Here is a 14,508-nt window from a genome sequence, read left to right as displayed (position 1 = left end):
CTTAGTGGTTACATCAGCAATACAAGACCCCGACACATGGCAAACATGAGGGCTTAAATACACACAAGACTAATGACTAGACAAGGGACACCTGTGAACAATGATCAAACAATCAGACAATAAACTCATGACAAGACACATGGCAGGATCACATGACTACAAGGGATCACATGACAGACAAGGAAGCAAACATGACAAGGGACAAAACCAAACCAAAACCATGACAGAATACCCCCCTCTAAGGGCGTCTCCCGACGCCCAGCAAAACATAAAAGTCCAGGTGGGTGGTGGAGCGGAGGCGGTCTTGGGGGAGGGATGGTGGGCCAGGCCCGTGCAGGGGGACAGGACATGGGTCGTGGCATGGCGTGGGCTGACCTGGGCCGTGGCATGCCGTGGGCGGACCTGGGCCGTGGCATGGCGTGGGCGGACCTGGGCCGTGGCAAGGCGTGGGCGGACCTGGGCCGTGGCAAGGCGTGGGCGGACCCGGCAGTGCAGGAAGCCAGGGCGGATCCGGCAGTGCAGGAAGCCAGGGCGGATCCGGCAGTGCAGGAAGCCAGGGCGGATCCGGCAGTGCAGGAAGCCAGGGCGGATCCGGCGGTGCAGGAAGCCAGGGCGGATCCGGCAGTGCTGGAGGCCAGGGTGGACCAGACAGTTCAGGTGGCCAAGGTGGACCAGACAGTTCAGGTGGCCAAGGTGGACCAGACAGTTCAGGTGGCCAAGGCGGACCAGACAGTTCAGGTGGCCATGGCGGCGCGGCCTCCATGGTCCTATCAAGGACCCTACTGCCCCCCCCCCAAATTTTCTTGGGGACAGCTATGGGGTTATGGGCTGGAACAGACAACGACTCCAGAACAGAAATGACGTGAAAAGTCTCAGCAGTCGTGACGTGAACAGGATCTGGCTCGGCAGACGTGACGTGAACAGGCTCTGGCTCGGCAGACGTGACGTGACCAGGCTCTGGCTCGGCAGACGTGACCAGGCTCTGGCTCGGCAGACGTGACCAGGCTCTGGCTCGGCCATCTTGTCAGGAGACACAGGCTCGGCGGTGGCCATCTTGTCAGGAGACACAGGCTCGGCGGCGGCCATCTTGTCAGGAGACACAGGCTCGGCGGCGGCCATCTTGTCAGGAGACACAGGCTCGGACTTGGCAGGCGTGACGTGAAGAGACCCAGACATGGCAGACATGACGTGAAGAGATTCAGGCTTGGCAGACATGACGTGAAGAGATTCAGGCTTGGCAGACATGATGTGAAGAGATTCAGGCTTGGCAGACATGACGTGAAGAGATTCAGGCTTGGCAGACATGACGTGAAGAGGCTCAGCTGTAGCGGCAGCCATTTTGTCCGAAGACATGGCGTGGAGAGACTCAGGCAAGGCGGACATGGCGTGGAGTGGCTGAGGCTTGGTGAGTATTGTGGAGTTGTGGGGTTCTTCCTCAAACCTCACGTTCTCCGCCTCACCCACTGTGTAATTAGAACCAGTTAAAAACAAAATAAAGTCTATTTGCTGGCATAGTGTAGAATGGTGATCAAACGAAGGCATTAACTCAGCGAGTTCATCATCCAATCCATTTTGAAAGCACCATTTTAAATAAGTCTCATCCCAAGGTACCTGATCCGTGAAACATAGAAAATCCTTAATATACGCTTCCAGGGGACGATTCCCCTGTCGTAGATTTAGGAGTGCAGCTGCTGGGTTCATGGTTGGTCTTGTATTATGTAGGGATGGCTGACGCGAAACAGTCGTTCCGAAGCTTTGCGAGATCCCGAAGCGCAGATGTTTCGAAACACTAATCCGAAGCGTGATTCAAAACACCCATGTCACGTGACTATGGCCAAACGAAGCCTCGAAGTGTTTCACTAAGTGTTTCATCAGGTGTGGTCCGCCGAATCAGCGTTTGATTGACACGGTCGGGAACAGACCACACAATCACACATCTGTGAAATCAACGCATTGACCTCGTTGGTTTTTGTGAGAGGAGTTTGATTTTGAGATAGTGACATTTATAGTGCGATTTGATTAGTTATAGGCTATTTAGGCTTACATTTAAATGTACACAACACATTGACTGATAGGCTAGAGACAGACAGAGTATACATATAGTGACACATTAATAGATACATAGATATAAATATATATAGACAGCTAGATTAATAGATAGATATCGATAGATTATAGATACATATATTAATACATAGATAGATTATAGATAGATACATATATAGATACATATTATATCTAGATACATATATAGGTACATATCTAGATACATATCTAGATACATTGATAGATTCATATAGATAGATAGATTTGGATAGATAGATAAAATGGAGGCTCCCCAGAAGAGATGCTGGACATCTGTGGTGTGGAGCATTTCCTTTTAGAAACCCCAAATAAAGTGAGATGTACACTGTTAGAAAAATCTGTAGAAATTACAGTATTACTGGCAGCTACTTGCCAGTAACTTACTGTAGATTTAAATTGATGTTATTTACTGGCAACAATTTGTTCAAAATTAAATGAACATTAAACATTAACAAGTCTTTATCTTTACAGAATAAAACTAAAATAACAGCCTCATGCAAAGCATTCTGGGAACCAAAATCTAAAGAAAAAAAAAACAGAAAAAGGTTGATGAAGATTTCTGGTTCCCAGAATGCTTTGAATTAGATTTTTATTTTATAATTTTATTCTGTAAAGACAAAGACTTGTTCATGTTTAATGTTCATTTAACTTTGAACAAACTGTTGCCAGTAAATAACATAAATTTAAATCTACAGTAAGTTACTGGCAAACAGCTGCATAACTACAGCAAATTTTTTACAGTGTATGTATTGTGATCGGCAGCTAGCCTACTGCAACAATACATCATCCATGATGCACCATTTGAGGAGAATTTGAAATTTGCGTATTTGCCCAGAACTCATGATCCACTAACTTACTGGAAAGAGAGAGCAGTAATCTTTCCTCATTTGTATGTCCTTGCTAAAAATATATATTTGCATGCCAGCAACAAGTGTCCCTTGTGAGAGGATTTTTTCAAAGGCTGGAGAAATTAACTGTAAAAAAAGAAGTAGGCTAAGTCCTTCCACAGCAGAGAAATTTATATTTTTTAATAAAAATCTCTAAAAAAGTGAGACATTGTGGCTTGATTTCTTTTATTAATATTAATTTTGCAGGACCAAAACAGTGAGGAGCCTATAGGTTACAAGCTTCACATATTAGAAAAATACAATAATAAAAAAACACCACATTATTTTAATGGCTCGTCAAGGTTATTTCAGATCAACACCTGCAAGTGACCACTAGGTGTCACCGTTGAGACGGGTGTCGGATTGATTCGAAGCCTCGAAACAATATGGAACATTTGCTTCAACTGTTTCATTGCTTCACGAAGCCTCGATCTGCCCACCACTAGTATTATGTAACTAAGTCCACTGAAGCAAGCGTATGTAGAACCCAAATGCAGTTTAATGAAAATCAGAATCAGACATAGAAACAAAAGAACATGGCAAGGCGTGGCGAAAACAATCTCAGAAACATGAACTTACTTAGTGGTTACATCAGCAATACAAGACCCCGACACATGGCAAACATGAGGGCTTAAATACACACAAGACTAATGACTAGACAAGGGACACCTGTGAACAATGATCAAACAATCAGACAATAAACTCATGACAAGACACATGGCAGGATCACATGACTACAAGGGATCACATGACAGACAAGGAAGCAAACATGACAAGAACAAAACCAAACCAAAACCGTGACAGATAGTCAGATTTTTTAATATATTTTTTTATCAATATACAGAAACGTTTTTGAGCTGTGTTTTTATTTTATGGCACACAGAGACATCAAGAATCAACATATTAATCTCAACAATGGTGACAATCAACAAAGCTTTTTTTGTGACGTTCAGAGTTGATCTGAAAATTTTGTAAATTGTCATCATTGCTGAGATTCATACGCTGATTCTTGATGTCTGTGTGAGTCTTCATTATCCTGTAAAAACATTCTCTGCATAATGACTTCATAAAATCTTTCAGAGTGTCACAGCACTGCATTAGTACTGACATGTGGAATTTACAAATAATATTAAACAACTTAATTCAACTCTTAGAATCAATCAGGCCACTAAATGATGAGTAATACACTACTCACTAAAAAGAAACCAACATAATCTGGTCATAGTTTCTTTTGTATTTTGTGCCATAATAAACATGTATCAGAGAAACTCAGTTTCAGAAGCACAGGTTTCGTGTTTGATGGCAATAATTCAGGACATACATGTAAATTATTATTATTATTTTTTATTTTTTTTAATTAGTTAATTTTAACATGTTTGTTTGGCAGCCATAGCTGACAGTCATTGACTAATTTTTTTCCAGTGTAGATAAGGCTCAGGTGTGGCTCAGTTTTGGAGTTTCTGGTTTACTTAAGGCTGAGAGTTGGTTTCAACACTAAAACCTATTCAGGCCCAGTGCAGGGCCAGTTATGGGTTAGTAACTGGCTGAGACTCGGTTATGGCCCATGTGTGGCCCTTGTCTTTAATCCAGATGTGTGTCACTTCAGGGCTGTCATTCTTTGTGGCATGTGGGCCATTTGAAAAGGGGCTGTGCGGACTGGCGCTGGGCCAGAAAAAAACTGCTATGTGAGCAATAAAGGGAATCAAACTAGCAGAGATAATGAAAAAAATTATACATTTTTATTTTTCTGGACAAAATGAAGCATTTTTATTGCTAAAACAATTCAGAAAATTCATTCAAGATTATAAATGAATAACATGTATTTAAAAAAAAAGAGACTTGATTGAATCTAATATATTTGATTAGACTGAAAATGCCTGTAGTAAACTACAGAAGCCAAATGTAACTGTGCAATCAGATATATTCTGGACGCACAACAAATCTAAACCTGTAGTCATCAGGACAGGGGATAGGCAGGCCCATACTGCTGTTGGTTGAAATCACTGCCATGTCATTTTTGAATTCTTGGACATGAAAGACATTGTTTTGATTCTTACAGGTGAGAATCAATCTGTTGCTGAAGCGAATGGTGTTAGCGTAACTGTACTGATTACCATATGCCAAAAACCTTGCAACAGGAACAGAATAACATGAAACACCATAGTTAGAGCATTCCTGAACACTAAGAAAAACCTGGGCTTGCCACTGGACCGTCTTCTCTTTGTAAAGAGCACTAGGGTGTGCAGGAGTGGAGAAGGTTTTGATTCTGTTATTTTGGCCATAGTTGTAGTTACGCCTGTAGTACGGGTAATTGTTGGTTGTGTCATTGATAAATACACTCCACTCATCAGAAGTGTAGATTCTGGGCAGATAATCATTACTTATGCTATCCATTTTATTCCTGATCTTAGAGAAAGGCAGAGCATTGAACTGAAAACCTCTGAGCAGACCAGTTAGGTACAGTTTCTCATGATTCTTATGGAGATCACTTGAGGAAAACTGCATTTCATACAGTTTATCCACTGGGATCAAGAGGAAGCGGATGTGATTCAGGAGGCTGGCCTGTTGTTCTGAACTAATTTCATCACCTTTGTCTTGGATCCATCTCTCCAGAGCTTCAAGAAGAAAAGTTTCATCCTCAACAATCAGGTCTGAGCGCTGCAGCAGAGCGTCCATCATGTGAAAGGAGATGGTGCTCCACAGTGGAGAGCTTATGAGGAACTCACAGTTCCAGGAAAGATACTGGAGGACATTCTCCTGCAGAACAAGGTCACCTGTGCGGACGCCATACTCGTACATTGATAGCTGTGTCCGGAAGGTGTTGTCTTCTGGAAGGAGGGAAGTGAAGACCCTGCCAACATCCTCCATAAGCGTCTTCACTCCAAAGATAAATGACAGCTGATGGAGACATTGAGCCGATGTGATGGAAACATCAATCTGACGAGTGTACAAATACCTGAGAAAAACAGTTCAGACACTGTAAGCATCTATCACCCATAATATATTCAGTAGAATTATGATATGCACTATTCAAAGCAACATTCTCGATTAATTGAGACAATTGGATTGAGCTGCAAATTGAAGTGATCTTAAGAAATGTACCTGAGAAAAGCAGAGACATGAGGATGGCACGCCTGGCTGGCATCCACTGTGAGGTTCCTGGACTCATTTGTTATGTTTAGTTCTGGATAAATCATGAGGATCATACGGTGCACACAAAACGCCAGCTCTGCCTCTTCACTGAGGTCTCGTACTTTAATGCTGAAATCACAACCATCTCCACTGTCAAACAGAAGACCAAGATCATCAGACAAACCCAGACTGTTATCCACAGAGAACTGACGATTGCTGGTTATGTTTTTACCTGTAAAGAAAATATATTAAAACTGATTACATTTATGTAAATAATAGATATACAGTGGACAACTGCAAATATATCTCTTGTAGACAATTTTTTCTTACCAGTATCGCAGGTCACTCCTGCATCTTCTTTATGTGAGCAGTCAGTAACACCCCAGCCTTTGAAGCTGCAATCAGACAATGAGCTTTCTGAACCTTTACAGTTCATGTCATCCAGCCAGATTGGACCAGAGCCTTGAAAAATAAATAGAATTTGGGGTAAAAATTGTTTTGACAATTATTGTTATCATAGTGTGTAACAATAAAATGGACTGAGGATCATATACCTTCACCATATTGTCCTCCAGGCGTAACTGAGATTGCTCCAGGAAAACCCATCTGACGACACACCACTTGTGCTTCAGCCATGTCCCATCCGTCATCACAAACTGTTCCCCACTGTCCATCATGATAGATCTCCACACGACCAGAAGAAGAAAGATTCCCCACCAATCTCACTCTGCCCTCCTGTGTTGGCTGCTTTGGTGTGTAACCTTCATCCAGCAGCAAAATATTAAAATATAAATTTATTTTACTGAAAAAAACTTTAAAGACTTTAAAGCAGCCAATGAAATGTGTTGCTTAACCTCAGCTAACTGTGCATTTGTTGTTGTAACAGATGTGTTTGGTTGTAAAATTCCACTGGATGTTTAAGACTTTGTAGATTACATTTAACATAAAAAAATATATATGTTGTAATGTTTACAAATATTACTGTCATATTGTATTTATTTGATTTAAAACTCACAACAAACCTGTAAATACAAATACTGCAAATAAACAATAAAGCTTTTTACACTCTTTTTCAAAAAGAAATTGGGGCAGTGATGAAGTGAGCAGGTAGGTTAGAGTCCAAAAGATGATCTTGAGGGAGACACAGAGGAAGGGAGACACAGAGGAATGGAGACAGGGAGAATAGTCCACTATGGGTAATTGAGACCAGATAATGAGCTGGGGTGAAGTGTGTGTACAAGTAGTGTAGGTAATGAGGGTGATGATGAGGTGAAGGTGTGTGTGAGGTCATGAACAACGTGCAGGTGGGAACCAAGGAGAGTGATGGGAGATAATGTGCAGAACTGTGATAGTAGCGCCGTGTAACATCCCAGGGATGGAAGGGTTGGCGCCTTGGAGGCTGACGAGGAGGTGGAAGCCTCCAGGACGGCGCTGGTTCAGACGGCCAGGGCAGAGCCGGCCATTCAGACGACCAGAGTGGAGCCGGCAGCTTCGGGAGACCAGGGCGGAGCCGGCAGTACGGGTTTATGGACCCCCCCCCCCCAAAAAAAATTTATTGGGGATCTCCAGGTGTAGCGGCAGCGGCCATCTTGGACTAGGGATCAGGCGCAACGGCAGCAATCTTGGACGAGGGATCAGGCGCGGCGGTGGTCATCTTGGACGAGGGCTCTGGCGCGGCAGCGGGCATCTTGGACGAGGGCTCTGGCGCGGCAGCGGGCATCTTGGATGAGGGCTCAGGCGCAACGGCGGCCATCTTGGACGAGGGATCAGGCGTGGCGGTGGTCATCTTGGACGAGGGCTCTGGCGCGGCAGCGGGCATCTTGGACGAGGGCTCAGGCGCGGCAGCGGGCATCTTGGACAAGGGCTCAGGTGTGGCAGTAGCCATCTTGGCAGAGGGCTTTGGAAAGGCGGCCATGACGGGACAAGTCTCTGGAACGACGGCCATCTTGGGACGAGACTCTGGAACTGCGGCCATCTTGGGACGAGTCTCTGGAACGGCGGCCATCTTGGGACGAGACTCTGGAATGGCGGCCATCTTGGGACGAGACTCTGGAACGGGGGCCATCTTGGGACGAGTCCCTGGAATGGCGGCCATCTTGGGATGATGCTCTGGAATGTCGTCGAGTTCACCATCGCTGGGATGGCCGATGGTGAACGGGGACTCACTGCTGGCCCACACCCACTCCACAAAAGCCTTGAAATTCTCCCGAGGTCCCACATCAGGCAGGCGTGCCTTCATCTCAGCATTGAGTCCTGTGTGGAAGAAAATACTCAAAAAAAATGTGTGGAAGAAAATATGCCAGGTCGAGGAATGCCGCAGTGTGGGCCTCGAGAGAATGCTGGTCTTGGTCCAGGCAAAGTAAGAGCACTGCTGGATCCATTTTCTGTCTTGGTCCGGTCTTCTGTTACATAATGCAGACACTGGAAGATGATAATATACAGAATGGGGCAGTGATGAAGTGGTAGGTTAGAGTCCAAAGGATGATCTTGAGGGAGACACAGAGGAAAGGAAGACGTGGCAACAGGGAGATCGCTGGAGACAGGGAGAATAGTTGACTATGTGTAATCGAGACCGGACAATGAGCTGTGATGAACCCTTACAGAACACAAATATATGGAAATATACTGCAAAATATAATGCAATATATTACATAATACATTTCAATATATGGGAAACTAGTGCTTATATTTTTCAATATACTGCAATATATGCATTGACCATGTATGGCTATATACAGTATTAATGAAAATAAAATATTTATAAATGAAGACAAAAATAGCATTACATGTAATATTCACAAAGTTTTATCCTTTATTGTGTACATATATTGCACATACGTTCCCATATAAATGTGTATAGTCCAGGGGTCAGAAAGTAGAAGTCCTGCCATATGTTTATTCCACCCATGAACTCAGCAGCTGATTTCACTAATTAGTTCTGTCTCCTGCTGAATTAGCAAATCCAGGTGATTGGAACAAAATACTGAGGAGGACTTTTACTTTCAGAACCTGGACTTTACACCTCTGGCCACATGTCAGCCAAGAGCAAAGAAATAAACCAGAACTGGACCTTATCTGAGTCACAAAACCTGCATATATCAAATACTATAAATACTATAAATAATAATTCCATTATTTTTTTTATTTAAAAGGTTTTCTGGTATGTGTGAGTTTTTTGGGTTACTAATGTGCTGAAGAGTAGAGCCTGAGGTTGACGATTGGTCAAAGATAAAGACTGCACTATATTTTTTTAAAAGTAATGACTGTGCACTCCTCAACATAGGGTTGGTTAAATACTTTAGTATATGCAGATGTACTTTTGCTGTTGTCAACTAGCTTGAACATATGAAACATTTATAATTTAAATAATTAAAAAAATATAAGAAATATAAAATTATATATATACATGTGTGTTTATGTTGCATGAGTAAATATATCTGCAGATACCCCAGATGTTTCATATTAGAAATAAGGTTAAAGAAATATATTTTAAACTCAGTCATCGATTTTATCCAGCTAATCATTATTTACAAAAAAATTAAAAAAATATTCATTTAAACTGTACTTTCTGTAATAATTATCACGAAACCACCTTGGATTTATTTTGGCATTGTACTTTTTCTGTTATACTGTGGTGTAAGGTACAGAAATGCATTAATGAAAATATTCAGTGTTCAAGACCATCAGTCTCTCTCTTACGGGAAAATGTACTCTTTGGTTTCACGGATTATCCTGAAGAAAATGGAAAATATAATTTATTTATTTATACTTTTGACCAAATTTTATATTTATAAATGTAAGTTTACCGATCAGAAACCCAATTTTATACGTTTGTTGACTGAAGTAAGGCTGTACGTAAACAGTATTAGAGACTCTCTGAATAAGAAAGCTGTCAAGAATTTAAAAATTTGTGAGCTTGACAGATATTTATTTGATATTTTTATACCTGAATGCACTTTTATTCTGATATTTATGTTACCACCCCCCGGCACCCTTTTCTTTTTCTTTTCTTTTTTAAATAGTAATTTTTTCTTTCTCTCTTTTTTGTAACTGCAAACAATGTATTTTATATAAAAAATTTAAGAAAAGGTTTACTAACCAAACGGCGTCCAATGTTGTGCTGAAACATGAAGGAACAGTAGAGGCAATAGAAGATACATGATTCTCCTCATGCTGGAAATATTGCAAAAAGCAGAGACAGGAACACAATTCTCAGCAAAATGAGTTACAAAAAATCTTGCCTTTCCTATAAATAAGGATCAGAATATTTTGAAACTGGGATAAAACGCTGTGTAATCACATTTAAAGGCTACCAATATTTATATTTTACGAAAATGTTAAATTTGAGAAGTTTTATTACTGCAACATGCATTTAAACAAGAACTCTCTGTCAGCACATCTGGGCTAAGGTTAGTGTCATAAAAAATTATTCTTTAGTTAATCATTTCATACAAACTTTGCTCTGTTGTTCCGTCCGTGCTGCTTCAGATCCTTCTCATGCAGTCCAACATGGGAAGAATGATACAAAAACAAAATGGTATCTCCTTCTTCTACAAAGTTTATTGGTCAGACCCAAAGTTTATATACTCTTCTTGTTATGCATATTCATTTGATTTTGAACAAAGACTTTAACAATTGATTGGATAAACAAATCAACTTTATCATAAGCCCTCCTACTTCCGTTTACCATAAGTGGATGTTTTACCTCTTTTCAAGGACAAATGTGTCAACAGTTAGATAAAGAAAACATGTTGAAACACAGCTGGTGCTCTAGCAAGGAAAACAAAACTAAGAGAATGATGGGGGAGAACGAGTGGATCAACTCCCTGAGGGGATTGCATCAGGTATAGTTCTCTGCTAAAGTGAAGAGGTCCACTTCTGATAACTTGTGACAAACCTGGTATAGTTAAATGGTCAAAGTCAACTGTATGATGGATCAAAGTAATTGTAGACCTATTTGCTTCATTCTTGTTTTCTGCAGTGTTTTAGCGAAATTATCTTTTTTGTCTTCTTATTGTCTTTCTGCTACTGTTGCTAAAATAACCTTTAAGCCTTTAATGTGGCGCTGTTTAGCATGACAGAGAAGAAACCCGCATGCAAAAAGGGCTTGAATGAAGTGCGTTTGGCTCTAGATAAAATTTTAGAGGATGTGGCGCAAAAGATAATTAACGCACTGCCCACTTTAAACTGTAGAAACGGTAAAATGGCACAGTTATGTCCCGCTGTCTGGATGGAACCAGGTCCTCCACTCTCTGTAGACTACACCTCTCTTGATAGCATGTCCGCTCTGCAGTTCAGATGGTAGGGAACAAATGGACAGGAGATGCTGGTCGGCACATAGAATACTACTCGCCAGCTTCTGTAAGGACTATGAATTGATGGTGCCTTGGCAAATTACATATGCTTCACAGTAAAATCCCCAGTGTTAAATTAACACCACTCATGTTCATATGTGTCCACTCTACACAGTGTTAAAATAACACTGAAGAAGTGTTGAAGTTAATTAGATAATTGGGTGATTAATTAAGTGATAGAGTATTAGTGAAAAACAGCTGTTAACAAGCAGAATCACTGAAGGAATCTGAAACAACTACAGGAATACAATAATGAGACAAGCAGAAACGTCTCGGGTTAACTTTGTTATGTAACCCGGTACTTTGAATAGGGAACGAGGCACTGTAGCGATGACGCAATGGGATTTGCCCACAAGGGCGGAGGTAGTCCTGCAGCGCTTAAACAGGATAAGAGGGTGGCGGGACTTCCAAGATGGAACGAAAGAAGACGAAAGGTAAGTGGCCAATGTGTCCTCAACTGCTGGAATGCTAGTATTGCCCTGCTTCACAGAACCAACCAGGTTGGTGAAATCAGAGGCCGCCGCATAAAAAAAAGGCTGCTTTTAGGGTGAAAAATGGGGCACGAAGTGACAGGCCGCTCAGAAAACGCTTGTCGAGCTTGGAGGACTGAGAATCACAAGGCTTGTCAGGCCACTCAATGTTGAGCTTCTCAGTAGCACGAGTTAACACGTCCACAATCTCAGTGTAGGCCGCAGAAGACCACGTTTCCTGGTCGCTAGGTGGGAGACCCTGGAGTCTGTCGCGGGCCCAAAATCCTCAGATTTAGAAGTCGGGGTGAATAAAACATTCTCTGTTCCAAAGGAAATTACATTGTGTGCTTCTGAACTGGGGAAAAATTATGTTTTATTAACAAAGTCCGGGAGGAGCATGTTCAGATAATTAACCTAAAATTACAACAAGAGGAGCGTTACAACCTAACAAGTCCGAATCAAGCTCTTCCCGTTCGATGAAGAATCTTTCGTCCTTGAGGAACCTTTGCCGCAATCCTCTGGTGTTATCTCTCGGACCATTCAATAATTCCTGCCATAGAGAAATGGACAATAAGGCCCGCTGAGCACCAAGCTCGCATCTCGGACAATGCCGCCCTCTTCCCGCGAAGAACCGGGCCTTCCTCCAGCGTCAGGCTGCCGCAGCAGGTTCAGATTCAGTCCCGGCCAGCTCACACTCTCAACCTCCATCGGCTCAACTCTGTGAAAGCTCAGCTCAAAACCTTCTTGTAAATTTTGGAAGCCCAGCCGGGAGAATTCTCGCTGCATCCGCTGGGAGATCAATACTTGCTGGATGGAGAAAGAGGAAACACAGATGCATGCTACGTCTGCTGGGAGACCAATGTTCGCTGGACGGAGAAAGAAAACATAGGTGCTCGATTGGGAGAGTTCTCGCTGCGTCTGCTGGGAGACAAATGCTTGGGCCGAATTTGGAAGTGATAGCGAGTTCCAAGCATTTAAGAAAACCAAAAAAAGGCTAGAATACACATGGCGTTGAGTGTGCGGGCGGTATTGAGGGGCTGGTAACCCGTGCGAAGGGTGTGAATACATTTGGTGAGGATTTCTAGCGTTATAGGTTGACTGGTGTCAGGGCGAGTGGGCTGTTGGGGGGGGGGGTTGGATCCCTTTGATCAGGGGGGAGGTTTGTGAATTATTTATCTCTGGGGAAGGGGGCGCCATAAATCAACTTGTGTAAAAATTGTACGCCGCTAAGGTAGCCTTTGATGGACCCGACATGGAGGCCCTTAACGCTGTTGAGATAGGACGGCCGAACGGTAGGGCCTACCAGCCCGACGCTGTGGGTTGCTCCCATCGGAGGCTACATGGGCCCTCTCGGTCGGCCGTCTTTGATCTCGCTGCTCCCCGCCCATCGGTCGGCAGAGCTCACCCGTCTGATGCCATGAGCTGCTCCCATCAAGAAGCGGCGTGAGCACTCCCGATCTGGCATTTCCAAATCTTGCTACTCCTCATTCGTCAGCCAGTAGGGCCCGTCTGCCTAGTGCTGTTAGCTACTCCCGTCAGAGGCAACACGGACCCTCCTGGTCAGGCAGCTTAAATCACGCTGCTCCTCATTCATCAGCCGGTAGGTTGTTCCAAATTACGGCCCGATTGGTTGTTCCAAATTACTGCTGCTCCCTAGTTCGTGGGCCAGCAGGGTCAAGCAACCAGGCTTCTTCTCAAAACGCCAGCCCGCCAAATCTCTGCTTTTTTTGGGAGGTCTTTAGTCTGACAGCTGTCCTTTGCTCTTTTTTCTTTCGGGGGAGTACTCTGGGTTCGGGCAAAAATTCCGAGCTCGGAGCCCTCCCCCTGGACAGCACGTAGAGGAGCTGTGGAAGAGCGCACTCAGTTCATCAACCAATTGCCAAAATAAGACATATAAATACAGAAGAGACTTACCTCCGTTCGTTGACAGTTTAACAGCATCCCTCCACCACCCCATCTCCTTACTTCTAGTCCTAGCTACTCTTACAACAACCGGTGGGAGTACTCTGTGTTTGGGCAAAAATTTCGAGCTCGGAGCCCTCCCCCCAGACAGCACGCCAAATACGCATAGCCTTTACTCTACTTAATTGACCTCTCGCCGGCCCCTCCCCCAAAACGGCCATTGTGCAATCACACATCATAGCAACCGTTACTATGTGAGCAGGTCCGACAAACATTGACTCCAAGCAAGATGGTGAAGCGGTTGCCACAGCATTTGTAAATCGGACACTAGATACCCCGAGAGATTGTCTGGAGGAGTTGTGTTCTTTCCATTCCCAAAGCCGAAAACACAACGTGAACGTGAGTTGAACATAATTCACAACTAGGAATTAGCTTTGGCTTAGTTAAAGGTGCATAACAGATAATATAATAAAATAAAATGGATATCTGAATGCCTTATATTTTGTTTTATCTATTTCATTTTATTATATTATCTGTTATGCACCTTTTAAGCCAAAGCAATTTCCTATTTGTGAATTCTGTTCATCAACAATGGAAATAAAACATTCTGATTCTCAAAACGGCTTTTCTCAAAACAACAGAGAAATGTTAGTTAGCTTTGAATGGCTTTGACGCACA

General features: G+C 43.0%; 1 protein-coding gene across 1 annotated transcript in view; it reads right to left on the bottom strand.

Annotated features, from left to right (window-relative positions):
* The window catches only part of LOC309500009 (scavenger receptor cysteine-rich type 1 protein M130-like), a 59,244-nt gene that overhangs the window by 14,275 nt on the left and 30,461 nt on the right, over positions 1-14,508 (bottom strand). The window contains exons 2-6 of the mRNA XM_082171552.1: positions 6,659-6,865; positions 6,435-6,566; positions 6,075-6,336; positions 4,889-5,928; positions 1,304-1,463 (exon numbers count right to left, since the gene is read on the bottom strand). Of these exons, the coding sequence (XP_082027678.1) occupies positions 1,304-1,463; positions 4,889-5,928; positions 6,075-6,336; positions 6,435-6,566; positions 6,659-6,865 (1,801 nt within the window). The remainder of the gene's footprint in view (positions 1-1,303; positions 1,464-4,888; positions 5,929-6,074; positions 6,337-6,434; positions 6,567-6,658; positions 6,866-14,508) is intronic.

Source organism: Leuciscus leuciscus, assembly GCF_965113295.1.
Source record: "Leuciscus leuciscus genome assembly, chromosome: 1".
Taxonomy (NCBI): Eukaryota; Metazoa; Chordata; class Actinopteri; order Cypriniformes; family Leuciscidae; genus Leuciscus; species Leuciscus leuciscus.
This window is presented reverse-complemented; position numbering and strand designations above follow the sequence as displayed.